The 15,925-nt window shown below is 44.6% G+C and overlaps 1 protein-coding gene across 8 annotated transcripts in view; it reads left to right on the plus strand.

Annotated features, from left to right (window-relative positions):
* The first annotated feature begins 592 nt into the window (after positions 1 to 592).
* Positions 593 to 15,925, plus strand: part of DBF4B (DBF4B-CDC7 kinase regulatory subunit) — a 32,861-nt gene continuing 17,528 nt past the window's right edge. The window contains exons 1-3 of one of the 8 annotated variants that reach the window (XM_064583375.1): positions 593 to 865; positions 1,313 to 1,378; positions 11,079 to 11,233. In XM_064583375.1, coding sequence (XP_064439445.1) covers positions 844 to 865; positions 1,313 to 1,378; positions 11,079 to 11,233 — 243 coding nt within the window. In that variant the 5' untranslated portion in view covers positions 593 to 843. Of the gene's footprint in view, positions 874 to 928; positions 1,169 to 1,312; positions 1,379 to 11,078; positions 11,234 to 15,925 lie in introns of those variants that run through there. The other 7 variants (XM_064583377.1, XM_064583382.1, XM_064583381.1 and 4 more) reach the window with 7 other exon arrangements.

Here is a 15,925-nt window from a genome sequence, read left to right on the forward strand (position 1 = left end):
AGGAGATTGAGGAACCATTGAGGGAAGGTGAAAACTGGTAGAAATAGAAGCAGAATGAAGAAATTGGCTCAAGAAGTGGGGTATAGTCTATTTCAGTGTTCTAGAAGTCGGATAGGATGAGTATAGCAAAATGACCGTAGGATTTGGGCACATGGAAGTTATAGCTGACCTGGACAAGTACAGTTTTAGTGGAGAGGTGAGGATCAAAGGCTAATTATGGGAGTTGGGGCAAGTGAAGAAGGGAGCACCTCTTTTGAGAAATTTTTTTGTTGGGTGGGTAACAAAGATGTGAAGATGAAATAATGTGTACGTCAATTTCTTTCTTTTTCTTTTCTTTTTTTTTTTGTAAATTGTCAATGCTCTATAAGTAATAGTCTTGTTTTGTTATTTATTATCTAACTCCCAGGAATTTCCAACCTGTTCAGTGTGAAGAATCACTAAGACCAGGCTACCACTAGTCCCCAACTTCCCGTCTATTAAGGCGCAGTGTATCTCCACGCAAAGACAAGCCAAGAAATGAAGAGACGGATGGAGAAAGCGGAAATGAAAAGGAAGAGGGAAAGGGAGGATTTGCTGAGTTAACATTGACCTCGCAGGGCCACCGTAGGGCAGACCCTCACAGCTACTGCGCTCGTTTAGGGGGCGGAGCCGACAGGAAATTTAAACCGAAGCCGCGGCCGACGGCGCCGGGAGACTGACAAGGTACTCGTGCAGTTCCCGTCGGCACGCGGCCGTCTGAAATCGCTCATGGAGCCCGCGAATATAACGCGGAGGCCTTGAGGAAGGAGTACGGAGGCCGCGAAGGAGCCGGGAACTTGAGGAGGGAGCCAGGCAAGGGTACGGATGCCGGGAAGGGGAAGATGGGGTAAGAAGGTAGGCGGAAGGGGTCATAAGAGTGTAGAGAGGATAAGGGCTGGGGAAGGTGCACGAGAATTGGGGAGCAGATAGGTGCAGAAGCTGAGGCGGGTAGAGGGGCCGGGAAGGGCTCCCAGGAATTGAGGAGGCCGAGGTCTCAAGGGGCTGGGGGGACTGAGCGGACAAGAACCTGGAGGGAGGCACGGGAACTGAAATGTACAAGGGTGGCCAAGAGGCCGTGGAAGTTGAGGGCGCAGAGTCCTAGTGGGGGCGGTGGGACGGAGGGACAAGAACCTTGGAGGAGGCGCAGGAGGTGAGATGGGATGCGGATTGGATGGAGTCGAGGCTGTACCCGGGAGCCGCGCCGGGGATTGTGCGGGAATTGGGAGGCGGGGGGGAGGGGAGGATAGAGGTCGAAGGCTAATGAAGGTGGTTCTGTTGTTTTGTCCTTTCTCAGGCGACGGCAGATTCTCTGAGCTGCAGAGTTCTATGGCGGAGAGTAGGCTCCGGGCTCCGGACCTAGGTAGGTAACAGGTCAGAACTAGGGATGCGAGGTCGAAGTTGCTGCTCCTGCAGCAGAGTCACTTGGGATGGAAAGGTCGAGAATGTTAGCGCTATTGGGGTTTTCTAATTTCTTAGTGGTTTTGAGTGTGTGTAGATGGTGGGATGTCATGAAATCATTTAGGAATTCATGTTAAAGGTCAAATAAGAGCTTTCAGTCTGATATCATGAACAAGATTAGCAGATGGGGAATCAGGATAGAGTACCTTATTAAGCCCACATTCATGGTTATTTTTACCTAAACTCACCGAAATAGGTAAGTATTTCAGCACATGCTCACTTCCCTCAATACTCCCTCTCCCACTTCTTTTTTTTTTTTTTTAAGATTTTATTCATTTATTTGACAGAGATATAGCGAAAGGGAACACAAGCAGGGGGAGTGGGAGAGGGAGAAGCAGGCTTCCCACTGAGCAGGGAGCCCGATGTGGGACTTGATCCCAGGATACTGGGACCATGACCGGAGCCGAAGGCAGATGCCTAATGACTGAGCCACCCAGGTGCCCCTCTCCCCCTCCCACTGCTTTCAGTATCTTTAGTTTTAGTTTTGGATTGTTACAGGTAACAGGCTTTGGTTGTTGCCTTTGAACCGGTAATGTACTTTACTAAGTTACCTACTCTTCCTTTGCGGGGGAACTTTTCTCCAAGAGTGTTTTCTTTTTTTTTTTTTAAAGATTTTATTTATTTATTTGAGAGAGAGAGAGAATGAGAGACAGAGAGCACGAGCGGGAAGAGGGTCAGAGGGAGAAGCAGACCCCCGCTGAGCAGGGAGCCCGATGCGGGACTCGATCCTGGGACTCCAGGATCATGACCTGAGCCGAAGGCAGTCGCTCAACCAACTGAGCCACCCAGGCGCCCCACCAAGAGTGTTTTCAAAAGGGGGCTTTATGGGATAAACTTTCTGAGGCTTGTATGCCTGAGAATATTTTGATGTCACCGTTGTGTTAAAATTCTTGAGTCAAAGTTCTTTTTCTTCAGCACACTGAAAAATGGTATTTTCTTCCTGCAAAAAGTAGAGCCTGTTGATAATTGATGTTGGTCTGGTTCTTGTTCCTTTGGATTAAAAATTAAAACAAAATCATTGACTGTATATGTATTGACTGATCATTCTATGAATGATCACTAATTCATGACCTGCTTTTTTCATTAGAACATTTTAGATGATTCTCTTTATATTTGTTCTTAAAATTCACTGTAGTATGACTGTGAATTTTAGAGGGCTTTTAAATTTATTTGTTACAGTTTGATGGTTACATAATTTTAAAAGGCCAGGTCTTCCCCCTCTCTCTCTCACACACCTAGAGTTGGAGTTGTTCCTCCTGATTGCCACTCCCTAGGGTGCCACTGTTTACAGTTGTTTTCACTAATTCTTCTAATATTTACCTACTTATTTCTAAATAGCATGCTCATACTGCTTTTGTTGTTTTCAACTTAAATTATATCTATTGACTTCCTAGCATGGAAAATATGTTTTCTGTCTCCCCACTCACCTGCAGCGCACACACACACACACAAACACAATTTTCCTCCTCTTCTCTCCTCCCAGTGTATATGAAGTCTGTTTTGATTGGTTTGTTTGTTTTTTTAAGTAGGCTCTACGTCCAGAGTGGAGCCCAACATGGGCCCAAACTCATGGCCCTCAGGTAGACCTGGGCTGAGATCAACCCACTGAGCCACCCCAGCGCCCCTATACATAGTCATTTTTGATTGGTCATTTATTTATTTGCATTATCATTATTATGGTTATTTACAGATGACCCATATAGTAAAGTAGGAAATATGCTTCATTTTCTATGAATGATCACTAATTCATGTCCAGATTCTACCAGAATTATAAACCTTCCCTCAATACCTTCAAGCTCATCAAAGAATCCATCAGTTTCTTCTTTGTCTGAAAGACATACCTTCTGAAACCATTTGTCTTAGTCTTCCAGTCTGGTCCAGCTATGCTGAGGCTTGTTGCACTGATTTCATCCTAGAATCTCCCTTCATCATTCTGTGGACTTCCCTTTGCTTTTTTCCTGTGTAGGATCCCCTATATTCCAAATTCCTATTTTCTTCTCTCTTCATTTACTTCCTCATTTTGGTAGAGCACATCTAATATAGCTTCCTGAGAAAGGGTACATGACAGATAAATTTTTCAAGACCTCCAGGTCTGATAATTCTTCACTTTTTTTTTTTTCTTTTAGATTTTATTTATTTATTTGAGAGAGGGAGAGAGAACACGAGTGGCTGGTGGCGGGGCGGGGGGGCAGGGGCAGAGGGAGAAGAAGAAGCAGGCTCCCCGCTGACCAGGGAGCCCGATGCGGGACTCGATCCCAGGACCCTGAGATCAGACCTGAGCCGAAGGCAAACGCTTAACCCACTGATATCCAGGCGCCCTGACAATTCTTTATTCTACCTTACATTTGAATGATGGTTCAGCTAAAGATCATTTTTCCCCAGAATTTTGAAGACATGTTCCACTTTTTTTATTTTAAGTGTACAAATCGTTTTGTTTTAATTTTTAATTCCAGTATAATTAACATCCAGTGTTATATTAGTTTCAAATGTACAGTATAGTGTACAATACAGTGATTCAACCACTTTCCACTTCTTGTAGCTTCCAGTATACTATGGCAAAGTCTGATGCTGTCAATATTTCTACCTTCCTCCTGAACACAATAAGCACCTAGACTGGTCTGTCTCTGAACCACCGCTGCCCCCGTCTAGCAACAATATGATTATTGTCTTTTTTTTTACTTCCAAATTAGTCATTGTTATTGTTGTTTTATACAGTCAGTGATTGTTTAGATTTATACATATTTTTGCCAAATTTTGGCATTTCAGTCCTTCTGGGTCTAGCTTCCTTCATCCCAAAGTACACCTCTGCGAAGTTCTTTAGTAAGAAGTGGTTGGGGATAAATGGGTTTTCTTTGTTTGAAAAATGCCTTCAGTGTTCTTTGTTGAAAAACGGGTGGCTCAGTTGGTTAAGCATTAGATTCTTGACTCTTGGTTTCAGCTGAGGTCATGATCTCATGATTGTGGGATCGAGCCCAGTGTCTGGCTCCATGCTGGGTATGGATCCTGCTTAGGATTCACTCCCTCTCCCTCAATCCCTCCCCTGCCCTCAAAAAAAAAAGGAAAGAAAAGAAAAAAAAGAAAGAAAGATGCCTTTATTTTGCCCTTACTGTTGAATAATTGTTCAGTCAGATATAAAATTCTAAGTTGACATTTATTTTAAATACTGATTTTAGTGAAATAAAGCATTTAATAATTTAAGTAATTATTTTGTAGTCTATATCCGATCATTCTATTTGAAGTTCCTGGGCATCTAATTTTGCTGTCTCTTATTTCTGCTGATTCTGACCCACAGTGGTTTGTTTCCTTCATGTGTTTTATAATGTTGGAGGGTGAGTTAATGTTTGATGATGCTTTATCTGAGGAAATTCTTGGAACCCTGAGCTAAGCTGTCAACCTCTAGAATTGCTTTGCGTTTGGTTATTTGAAGTATGCCAAAGATGTTATAAGCTGGAATTATTTTTTACTTTAATTTCTCTGATGGTGGTGGTAATGGGTTCTTAGACCACATAAGTAACGTGAATTTGAATTCCAAATTCTTGGGAGGCCTATGGTTATGAGTTCTCAGAGAAGACTTTTGTCATGCAGAGCCCAGGCTAATATAGATAGTATTCCCCTTTTGTCTCTTTTAGTGAGTAGATTATTTTCTGATTTACCTTTTCTCCTAGATTCATGCAGGATTTCTCAATTCTAACTCCCCCCTTTAGGCAGGTATAAAACCTTATCTCCTGGGCCCATCTGACTCATCAATCCCAAACCCTTTTCTTTTAAGCCCACAAACTCCCTCAGGGCAGTCAGCATTAGCTTTCACCCCTGTGGTTTTCAGTTTTCTCATCATTCGGGACATTTGTGGAGTCCTCTTATTTATTTATTTTGTGAACTTAGCAGTTAGATGGGTTTTGTGTTTATAATATAGCCAGTATTTTTAGATATTTTGTATTAGGAAGGCTTTTAAATTACTGGTTTCCAATATGGCCTGAAATGAAGCCAAAATCCTTTCTCCTTAATATCCTGAAATTTCTTGACAATGTGCCCTGATGTGGGACTTTTTTCATTCATGGAGCGGGCACTTGGTGGAGACTTTCAGTCTGGAAACTCATTTTCTTTCGTTCTGGAAGTTGTTAACATTATTTCTGTGAGATTCATCCCCTCCATTTTCTTTCTTTTCTATTTCTGGAACTTTGTATTGTTCAGATATTGGATCTTATGGACTGATTCTTTGGTTTTCCTGTCTTTCTCTCCCACTTTCCACCTATTTGTCTTTTGTTCTCTTCTCTGGAGGATTTCTTCAGCTTAACTTCCAATCATTATATGAAATTTATTTCTGTAAGATTTCTCAGTTCCTAAAAGGTTTTTCTTCTTTGTGGTTTCCTTTTTTATAGTTGCCTATGTGTTTATGGAAGGCAGTGCATTCCTTTATCTCTCTGAGATGTTTGTGGTATTTCTTTTTTCTCTTTTCTTCTGCTTTCCTGTATTGTCTCTGTTTCCTCTAAGGTCTTTTTTCCGTTTGTTTGGTAGTCAGATTTCTTGTTAAAAGCTTTCATTTTTCTTCTTCTTCTTTTTTTAAGATTTTATTTATTTATTTGACAGAGAGAGGGAACACAAGCAGGGGGAGTGGGAGAGGGAGAAGCAGGCTTCCCGCCGAGCAGGGAGCCCGATGCGGGGCTCGATCCCAGGACCCTGGGATCATGACCTGAGCCGGAGGCAGACGCTTAATGACTGAGCCACCCAGGTGCCCCTGACAGGTGTCTTATAGCTCAGGCTGCTATAACAAAACATCACAGACTGAGTGGCTTAAACAACAGACATTTATTTCTCCTATTACTGGAGACTGGTGGTCCAAGATCAAAGTGCCAGTAGATTCAGTTCTTGGTGAGGGCTCTCTTCCTGCCTTGCACATGGCTACCATCTCGATACGTGTTCACATAACCTCTTCTTTATGTACTCATGGATGGAGAGAGCGAAAGCTCTGGTCTCTCTTATAAGGACACCAGCCCCATTAGTTGGGGGGGGTGGGACGGGACACTCTACCTCATGATCTCACCTAAACCTAACTACCTTCCAAGGGCCACACCTCCTACTACTATCACACTGGGGGTTATAAGTATGGTGGTCAGCATTCTGGGAGCTCCATAGGGGAAGAGGTTTACAGGTCTCACCACTCAGTATATAGATATCCTCTTAATCTTCTGTGTTTTCACTGGCTTATCCCTGCTCTCACCTGTGTTCCATTTCCTCTAGTCCAGGGAACTTTATTCTCAGCGCTATTGACATTTAGGGCCAGATAATTCTGTTGTAGGGGGTTATCCTGTGCCCTGTAAGATGTGAAGCTGCATTCCTGGCTTCTACTGGCTAGAAGCACACCCACTCCACCAAAAATGTTTCTACCAAAATCTCCCCCAGCGAAGAACCTTTGCTGGAGTCTGCTGCTGGGGTGGGAGAGGGTTCTGGGTGTCCTGCTATCCATTCCTTGTAAAGGCTTTCTTTGTTGTTGTTGTTGTTGTTGTTGTTGTTGTAAAGGCTTTCTGATAGCCTCTTTCTCAGCCCCTGTCTTCTTCCTTTTTTTTTTTATTTAAGATTTTTTTTTTTCTTCATTTATTTGACAGAGAGAGAAACAGCGAGAGAGGGAACACAAGCAGGAGGAGTGGGAGAGGGAGAGGCAGGCTTCCTGCAGAGCAGGGAGCCCGATGCGGGGCTCGACCCCAGGACCCTGGGATCATGACCTGAGCCAAAGTCAGACGCTTAACAACTGAGCCACCCAGGCGCCCCTCTCAGCCCCTGTCTTGCACTCTAGCCTTCTCTCTCTGGTCCCTCCAGGTGCGGGCCTTTCAGCTCCAGCTTCTTGCTGGCTTCAGATGCCACTTTCTCTGGGCTCCTCCCTGCTTTCCACTCATCCATCTGCTTTCCATCTTCCACAATTCAGAGGCCTCCCTCTTGCCTATTGTCATCTTCTTGCCAGTGCCTTTGTCCAGTTTTATTCTTTCTCTGTCGTTTTAGCGGCATTTGGGGAGGGAACAGAAGTTCTTGTATTCACCCTCCACATGCATTCAGAAACCCGGACCATTATTTCTTCAAATACTTTCTTCTATTTTTTTTTTCTTTGCCTTTGCAGCCCCTCTGTGATGTTGCTCACACTTCTGTTTCTGTCCTCTGCCTTTCTTAATATCTTGCTTGTCCACTTTTTTATCTCTTCCTGATACCTTCTGGAAGAGTTCCTCCACCTGAGCCACCAACTCACACTACGTTGCAAGATTTAACTCACCTATTGAGGGTTTGGGTTTTTTCTTTTTCATTCTTCACTTTAAAATAATTTCATACTGGGGCGTCTGAGTGGCTCAGTGGGTTGAGTGTCTGACTCTTGGTTTCGGCTCAGGTCATGATTTCAGGGTCATAAGATCGAGCCCCACATCAGGCCCCACACTTATTGGGGAGCCTGCTTGAGATTCTCTCCTGCCACCACCCCGCTCACACTCCGTTTCTCAAATAAATAAATATTTAATAAAAATAATAATTTCAGACTTAACACAAACATTTCAAAAACAGTCAAGGGGTTGGGGGACAGTGGGACAGAGGGAGAGTGAATCTTAAGCAGTCTCCATGCCCAGCCAGTTTTGGGGCTCCATCTCACAACCCCCCAAGATCATGACCTGAGCCAAAGTCAAGAGTAGGACGCTTAACCTAACTGCACCACCCAAATGCCCCACCCTTTTTTAAATTAATGTATTTTTTAAGTATGCACATGCCCAACATGGGGCTTGAATTCATGACCTTGAGATCAAGAGCAGCACTGTCCACCAGCTGAGCCAGCCGGGTGCCCCTCATTGCTCATTCTTAGTTGGATTATTTATCTTTTTATTATATGAGGGTTTTTTTAAGTATTGTATTTTTCATGTCATTTATCTCCAATTCTTTACCTGCTGTTCCTGTTTTATATTTCAAGTATTCTCCCTTTTTTTTTTATTATGTTAGTCACCATTCATTACATCATTAGTTTTTGATGTAGTGTTCCATGATTCATTGTTTGTGTATAACACCCAGTGCTCCATGCAAGACGTGCCCTCCTTAATACCCATCATTGGGCTAACCCATCCTTCCACCCTCCAGTATTCTCCCTTTTTTGAGGTGATTTATTATACTTTAAAATTCTTTGTCTGATCCATTACTTATGACAGATAGACAACCTGTACCAGAGAAAACATCTTTTATAGTACTTGCTTTCTTTAGTTGCCTCATATTTTCTTATAAGCCCATGTCCCCTGGAGACAGCCACTCTGATTGGTAACGTGCTTCTGGGACGCAGATGCAAAAGCCTCGACCCTGTCATCTGCCCCTCCGCTGAGTGTCGGGACTGAGGGTGGGACAGTAGAGAAAAACGACCCCTAGGTGGAGAGCCCCTGGTTCCAACATGGGCTCAGTCACTCCCTGTTTGCAGCAAGTCTGTGCCCTTCCAGTTCACACACAGTGCCTTGTGCTATTTGTTGTCAAGAGCTGTCTCCTTGAGTTGTAATTACTTAACTCACCAGACAGATAGAGGGTCGGGAGGGAGGTTCATTCAGATGCCTGCCAGCTCACGGTCCCCTTGACCTCTTGTTACCTGTTTCTCATACACATGTGCATATTCACCCTGAGCTGGGCTCCGGCACTGCCTCGATGTGACCCTGTTGCCTCTGGTGGGTACGGGGCTGCTTGCCTGGCACTGGCCCCTGGCAGGCAGTGACCCATACAGCACAAGTAGAAAGCACTCCCCAGTCTCTCACCCACCTTCACATCCTGGCACCCTTCTGCCCTGGGCTTGCTGTCCGCCCAGCCCCCGGTGTCCGGGTCTGGCATCCGTCTCATTCCTTCTCACTTCCATGGCTTCCCTAGGATTTGTTTCTGTGGAGAAAGTCAGTGGGCCTTGTGTGTTTATCATCTTGTTTAGAAGTCTAAAGGACTAATTCTGAGAGAGCTCTCTATAAAAGTATGGAATTAGGTTGTACACCTGGAACTAGTAACAATGTTGTATGTTATTTATACTTCAATAAAAAAAGAAAGAAAAGAAAAGCAAGCATTCTGGAGAAGTTGGCATTGGGGAGGGATCCAGAATGGCTATAGTTAGAATAATGCTACGGGCTGACAGTCAGCGGGTATTCCTCCTATGGCTAAATCAGATAATTCTGGCCAGTCTCCATACGGAGTGGTTGGTGCAGGTTAAGTATTTGAATATCCCCCCCAATATCATTACCTGACACAATTTGCAGTATTGGATTTACTCCGTATGGACTGTCCAAGGGGGATGGGTACTAATTGTTATCACTATTTCAGAAGTGAAGAGATAGAGATTTGGAGACACTAAGAGAGATTGTGACTTGCCCAGGGTTACACAGCTAGTAAGAAGCAGAGGCAGGGACTCACAACAGAAGTCTTCTCTGTGAAATGCCAAGCTGACTTTCCAGTATTTTCTGGCTCTGTACCTAGGACTTTCAGGAGGAGGGAGGTTTAGGGGGCCAGAAGTTAAGTGCCTGAAGGTCAGGCGCTGGCTGAGGACGGGAGAGCAGGCTCTGGTTTTATGGGAATGATACTGATACGTAAGTCAAAATCTCTTCCCTAAATAGTTCCCAGTCTAATGGGGAGTCCAGAGGTTCACCCTGAAGGAATAAACAAGAATATGAAGCTGAAAATACCATGAGGACAGACAATAAGTGATCTGGAACTCAGAAAAAGAAAAACACCATCTTACCAGGGCAAGCAGGGTTTAACTGAGCAGGTCCAACTGAGAGTCTGACAGGGCAATAGATAGCAGCGATGCAGGAACTCGTGGAATCAAACAGTTTTAGAAGATTTATAAAAATACGGGCGCCTGGGTGGCTCAGTCGTTGGGCGTCTGCCTTCGGCTCAGGTCATGGTCCCGGGGTCCTGGGATCGAGCCCCACGTCGGGCTCCCTGCTCCGCGGGAAGCCTGCTTCTCCCTCTCCCACTCCCCCTGCTTGTGTTCCCTCTCTCACTGTGTCTCTCTCTGTCAAATAAATAAATAACATCTTTTAAGAAAATAAAATAAAATAAAATAATGCAGTCATATGTGGTCTTTTGTATCTGGCTTTTCTAATTGAGCATGTGTTTGAGGTTCAGCATCCTAGTTGTGGCCGGTGTCAGTGGCTCAATTTTTTTTATTGCCCAATAAAATTACATTGAATGGATACACCACATTTCCACTTACCATTTTATTTACATGTGAATTATTTCCTATTGGCTAAATGAACCATGTTGCTATGAACCTTCTTGTATAAGTTTTTATCTGAACATACGCTTTCACTTCTTCAGGGTACATGCCTAGGAGTGGAATTGCAGGGTCATGTGTTAACTTAATGTTTAGCATTTTGAGAAACTGCTGAACTGTTTTCGCAAGTGGCTGCACCATTTTACATTCCCACCATCCACGTACGAGGGTTCTGGTTTCTCCACATCTGAGCTTCACGAGGGCGGGAACGCTAGTCTCAGATTCATCTTTACGTGCCTGGGGCCTACCTGGGGCACACCATGCTGAGGCTGTCGATGAGCATCACTTGGCTCGCGGGACTCTCTTAGCCCATGCTTCTCACTTTGTACCTTTTCTCCTTCTTTTCTAGGGACTCAGCTGGGAGTTTCCAGTTGTCTGGAAAAATGCCGGAAGAGTTCACCAGACACTGGGAAGCACCCCTTCTCTGGAAAGTCCTTTTATCTGGATCTGCCTACCGGCAAAAGTCTCCAGTTTTTGACGAGGGCCATCCAGCAGCTGGGTGGGGTATGTAACCTGCATCTGACCCGTGATGTCATGTGCCTTTGTGGGTTATAGGGCAGGAGCTGGGCAGGGATTCTGTCTGTGACTTCCAAGTATTTTCAGTGGGACGGCTACATTTACCAAAGCCACCCTTTTTAAAAATAATTTAGGGACGCCTGGGTGGCTCAGTTGGTTGAGCTTCTGCCTTTGGCTCGGGTTGTGATATCAGGGTCCTGGGATCGAGCCCCACATCAGGCTCCCTGCTCAGCGGCGAGTCCGCTTCTCCCTCTCCCTCTGTGATCTCTCTTGCTCTCACTCTCTCTCAAATAAATAAATAAAAATTTAAAAGTAAAATAAAGTTAAATTTTTTTCCCAGTTAAAAAAATATTATCTGTTCATTGTAGAAATTTTGCAGAACATGGAACTGCTCCAAGTGAAAACCATCATTTTGATGTATTTTCTTCTGGACTCTTTTCTCTCTCTCTTTCTTTCACAGCTTTACTGAGATGTAATTCATATACCATACAGTTCACCCATTTAAAGTGTACAACTCAATGGTTTTTAGTGAGAGGTACCTGGGTGGCTCAGTCGGTTAAGCAGCTGCCTTCAGCTTGGTCATGATCTTGGGGTCCTGAGATCCAGCCCCACATCAGGCTCCCACTCAGCGGGGAGTCTGCTTGTCCCTATCCTTCTCCCTTTGTGCTCTCTCTCTTTCTCTCTCAAATAAATAAAATGGGGTTTTTTTAGTGGCTTTTAGTGTATTCACAGAGATATGTAAGCTATGTGAATACACAGTCAATTTTATTTTATTTATTTATTTTTTTTAAAAGATTTTATTTATTTATTTGACAGAGAGAGACACAGCGAGAGAGCGAACACAAGCAGGGGGAGGGGGAGAGGGAGAAGCAGGCTCCCCGCAGAGCAGGGAGCCCGATGTGGGACTCGATCCTGGGACTCCAGGATCATGACCTGAGCCGAAGGCAGTCGCTTAACCCACTGAGCCACCCAGGCACCCCACAGTCAATTTTAGAACATTTTCATCACCCCAAAAAAGAAGCCCTACCCATTGTCCGTCACTCCCAATTTCCTCAACACCCCCAACCTGGGTAAACATTCATCTACTTCTGTCTCTATTCTTTTTCCCTTTTTAAAATTTTATTTTTATTTATTTATTTTTTATTTTTTTAGAGTGGGGTGGGAGAGAGGGTGAGGGAGAGGAAGAATCTTAAGCAGACTCCATGCCAGCCCAGAGCCCCACACCGGGCTCTATCTCCCAACCCTGAGATCATGACCTGAGCTGAAATCAAGAGTCAGACGCTGAACCAACAGAGCTATCCAGGTGCCCCATTCCTTTATTTTTTATGCTCATTTTCTGTGTAGCTATGATCATGAATACATGTTTGATTAGCAGCTTTTTGCCCACAACCTTAAAGCATTCGCACTGTCCTATCTTTATTGTCCCTCATTTACATTATTTGTAATGAGAATATAATATTTTTGAGTGGATTATTAGTTTACTGAATTGTTACCCTATGGACATTGAGATTATTTCTAAATTTTAGCTCTTTTAAATAACACTGGTAAAAAAAACTTTGGGTAAAAAGCCTTTGCCGTGTTTGAGTCCTTTAAAATATTTTTAAGGCATGTGTGTCCTGTAGTACTCTTAGTAAGCAGTGTTTAGAAAATAGGATGATGGTGCTTGGCCCCAAAGAGGTGGGCAGCTGGGGAAATGACTTGAATAAGCTTGGAATGCAGAGGATTGTCAAAGGAACAGAAGCTCAGGGATATGGAAACTCAGCAGTGGAGAATGTACCAAATGACAATTATACACCCAAACTGGCCCCAAATTAACTTTTGAACTTTTAGTCTGTTCTATCATTTAGCCTTTACTGTGTAAAAAACCACCCTAGAACTGGAGCATAAAACAAGTTATTGAGGCGCCTGGGTGGCTTAGTTGGTTGAGCATCCAACTCTCTCTCTCTTTTTTTTTAAGATTCATTTATTTTAGAGAGAGAGCAGTGCATGAGCGTGAACCAGGGGAGGGGCAGAAGGAGAGGGAGAGAAGCTGACTCCCAGCTGGGTGGGGAACCCAACACGGGGCTCGATCTCACAACTGAGATCATGACCTGGGCCTAAATCAAGAGTTGGACACTTAAACGACTGAGCCACTCAGGTGCCCTGAACATCCAACTCTTGATTTCGGCTCAGATCATGATTTCAGGGTCGTGAGGTCAAGCCTTGTATTGTGCTCCATGCTGGGCATGGAGCCTGCTTAAGATTCTCTCTCTCTCCCTCTGCCCCTGCCCTCCCACCACCTGCTTGCATGAAAGCACTCTCTCACTCTCTCTCTCTCTCAAATAAATAAATAAAATCTTAAACAAAACAAAACTGGTTTCCTTAATAGCCATGGACATGATAGAAAAAATTTTTATTTCTCACGACACTGTGGATTGGCTGGGCGGTTTCTCTGCTCGTGTCATTGGGACTCACTCCTACAGCTGCATTTGGGTGGAGGGTCAGCTGGGCTGGAAGGACCAAAGCTGGCCTCGCTTACACATCTGATAGTTGGTGCTGGCTGCCTCTATATGGCTTCTCATGTGTCGTTTGAGAAGCTTCTTACGTATGTTGTGGGAATGTATAATATCATATGTAGATTCGGGAAGCTGAACCAGCCTGTTTACATGACGATCTCATGTAGCTTTCCAAGGTGAAAGGAGAAGCTACAAGGCCTCTTGAGGCTTAGGCTCTACAGCATCTTTCCCTACATTGTATTGTTCAAAAGGAGTCTGATTCAAGGTGATGAAAAAGTGGGCTCTGCCTCCTGACGGGAGTAGGTATACTGGGGTGGGACTGCTGTGCAGCCGTGAAACCATCGACCACGTTTATACAGGAAAATCCTTGCCCTCCTCCCACCCTCTAACGTCTGTTTTTGCCATGTTACAGAAGGTAGATACACTCACTCAAGCCATACCTTTAAAGGTTCTTTTTAATTGTGGTAAATGTATATAGCATAAAATGGGCCATTTTAATCATTGGCAAGTGTACGGTTCTCAGCATGAATTACGTGCACGTGCCTGGGCGACCTTCACCACCATTTCCCCAATTTTTATCACGCCACACAGACCCTCTGCAACCAGTAAGCAAGAACTTCCCACTTCCCTTTTCTGCAGCCCCTGCCACTCACAGCTACATTCTGTCTCTCTGAACTTGCCTATTCAAGAGACCTCCTATCAGTGGAATCTCGAATAATCGTCCTTTTGTGTCTGGCTTATCTCAGCATAATCTTTCCCAGGCTCATCCATGTTGTAGCCTGTGTCCAGAACTTCATGTCCTGGCTGAACAATATTTCACTGAATGTATATATCACATTTTGCTCACCCATTCATCTGTCGGTTGCCTGGGTTATTTCCGCTTTTTGGCTGTTATAAATGATGCTGCACTGAACATGGGTGTACAAGCATCTGGTCAAGTCCCTGTTTCCAGTTCCTTGGGGGTGCATACCTAGAAGCAGAATTGCCAGGTGGTGTGGTAGATCCTGTTTAGCTTTTTGAGGAACTAAACATTTGTTGTTGTTGTTGTTGTTGTTGTTTTCTTAAGTTCAGTGCCACGTTTCCCATCCAGTCACCCTTTCGAGAGGGCCGTCGTCCAGCCTTATTTTTAGTGGTGCGCTGGAGGTGGAGCCAACTGTCAGCATCTCCTTCTAGTTCCACATTCAGTACGTCATGTCGGTAGCTTGAAATCAGCCTCGGTGGGAGTTTACCCCCCAGAAATCGGCACATGCTACAAAGCAGGGCTTTTTCCCTACAGAGTGGGTCATGAAGCATCCACCACCTCGCCCGTGTTTATGTCCCTCTTTTCTACTCCCCACACACATGACTTAAATATCCTTGTTTCTCAGGCACCACATTGGGCCCTTGGGATACAAAGATGAGTCAGACCCTCTCAGTGCCTGTGAGGAGCTTACAGATAGGATGAGCAGATACCTGTGCAGCTGAGTAGTGGCCAGACCCTTTCTTGTTTCATATTTTTGCTCCTTTTGGAGTGTGGTCAAGATCACAGGTGCAGTGTCTGAATGCCCCAGTGTGTCTTCACAGGAAAGCCATGGCCTAACTAAGCTACTCTTTCTAATTTTAAAAAAAAAATTTAATTTTTTTTAAAGATTTTATTTATTTATTTGACAGAGAGAGACACAGCGAGAGAGGGAACACAAGCAGGGGGAGTGGGAGAGGGTGGAGTGAGAGCGGGGGGAGTGGGAGAAGGGGAGTGGGAGAGGGAGAAGCAGGCTTCCCGCTGAGCAAGGAGCCCCATGTGGGGCTCGATGCCAGGACCCTGGGATCATGACCTGAGCCGAAAGCAGATGTTTAACGACTGAGCCATCCAGGCACCCTCTTTTTAACTTTTTTCAAAGATTTTATTTATGTGTGTGAGAGATCAGGAGCAGGGAGGAGGGGTAGAGAGAGAAGCAGACTCCCCGCTGAGCAAGGAGCCCAATGCGGGACTTGATCCCAGGACCCTGGGATCATGACCTGAGCCAAAGGCAGACACTTAACCGACTGAGCCACCCAGGTGCCCTCTTTTTATTTTATTTTATTTTATTTATTTAAGAGAGAGAGGGTACAAGCAGGCAGAGCAGGAGAGGTAGAAGCAGGCTCCCTGCTAAGCAGGGAGCCCGACGTGAGACTCAATCCTAGGACCCTGGGATCATGACCTAAGCTT

This window comes from Mirounga angustirostris, unplaced genomic scaffold, assembly GCF_029215605.1.
Source record: "Mirounga angustirostris isolate CCGP_5_RB_7025 unplaced genomic scaffold, mMirAng1.0.hap1 SCAF_17, whole genome shotgun sequence".
NCBI classification, from domain to species: domain Eukaryota; kingdom Metazoa; phylum Chordata; class Mammalia; order Carnivora; family Phocidae; genus Mirounga; species Mirounga angustirostris.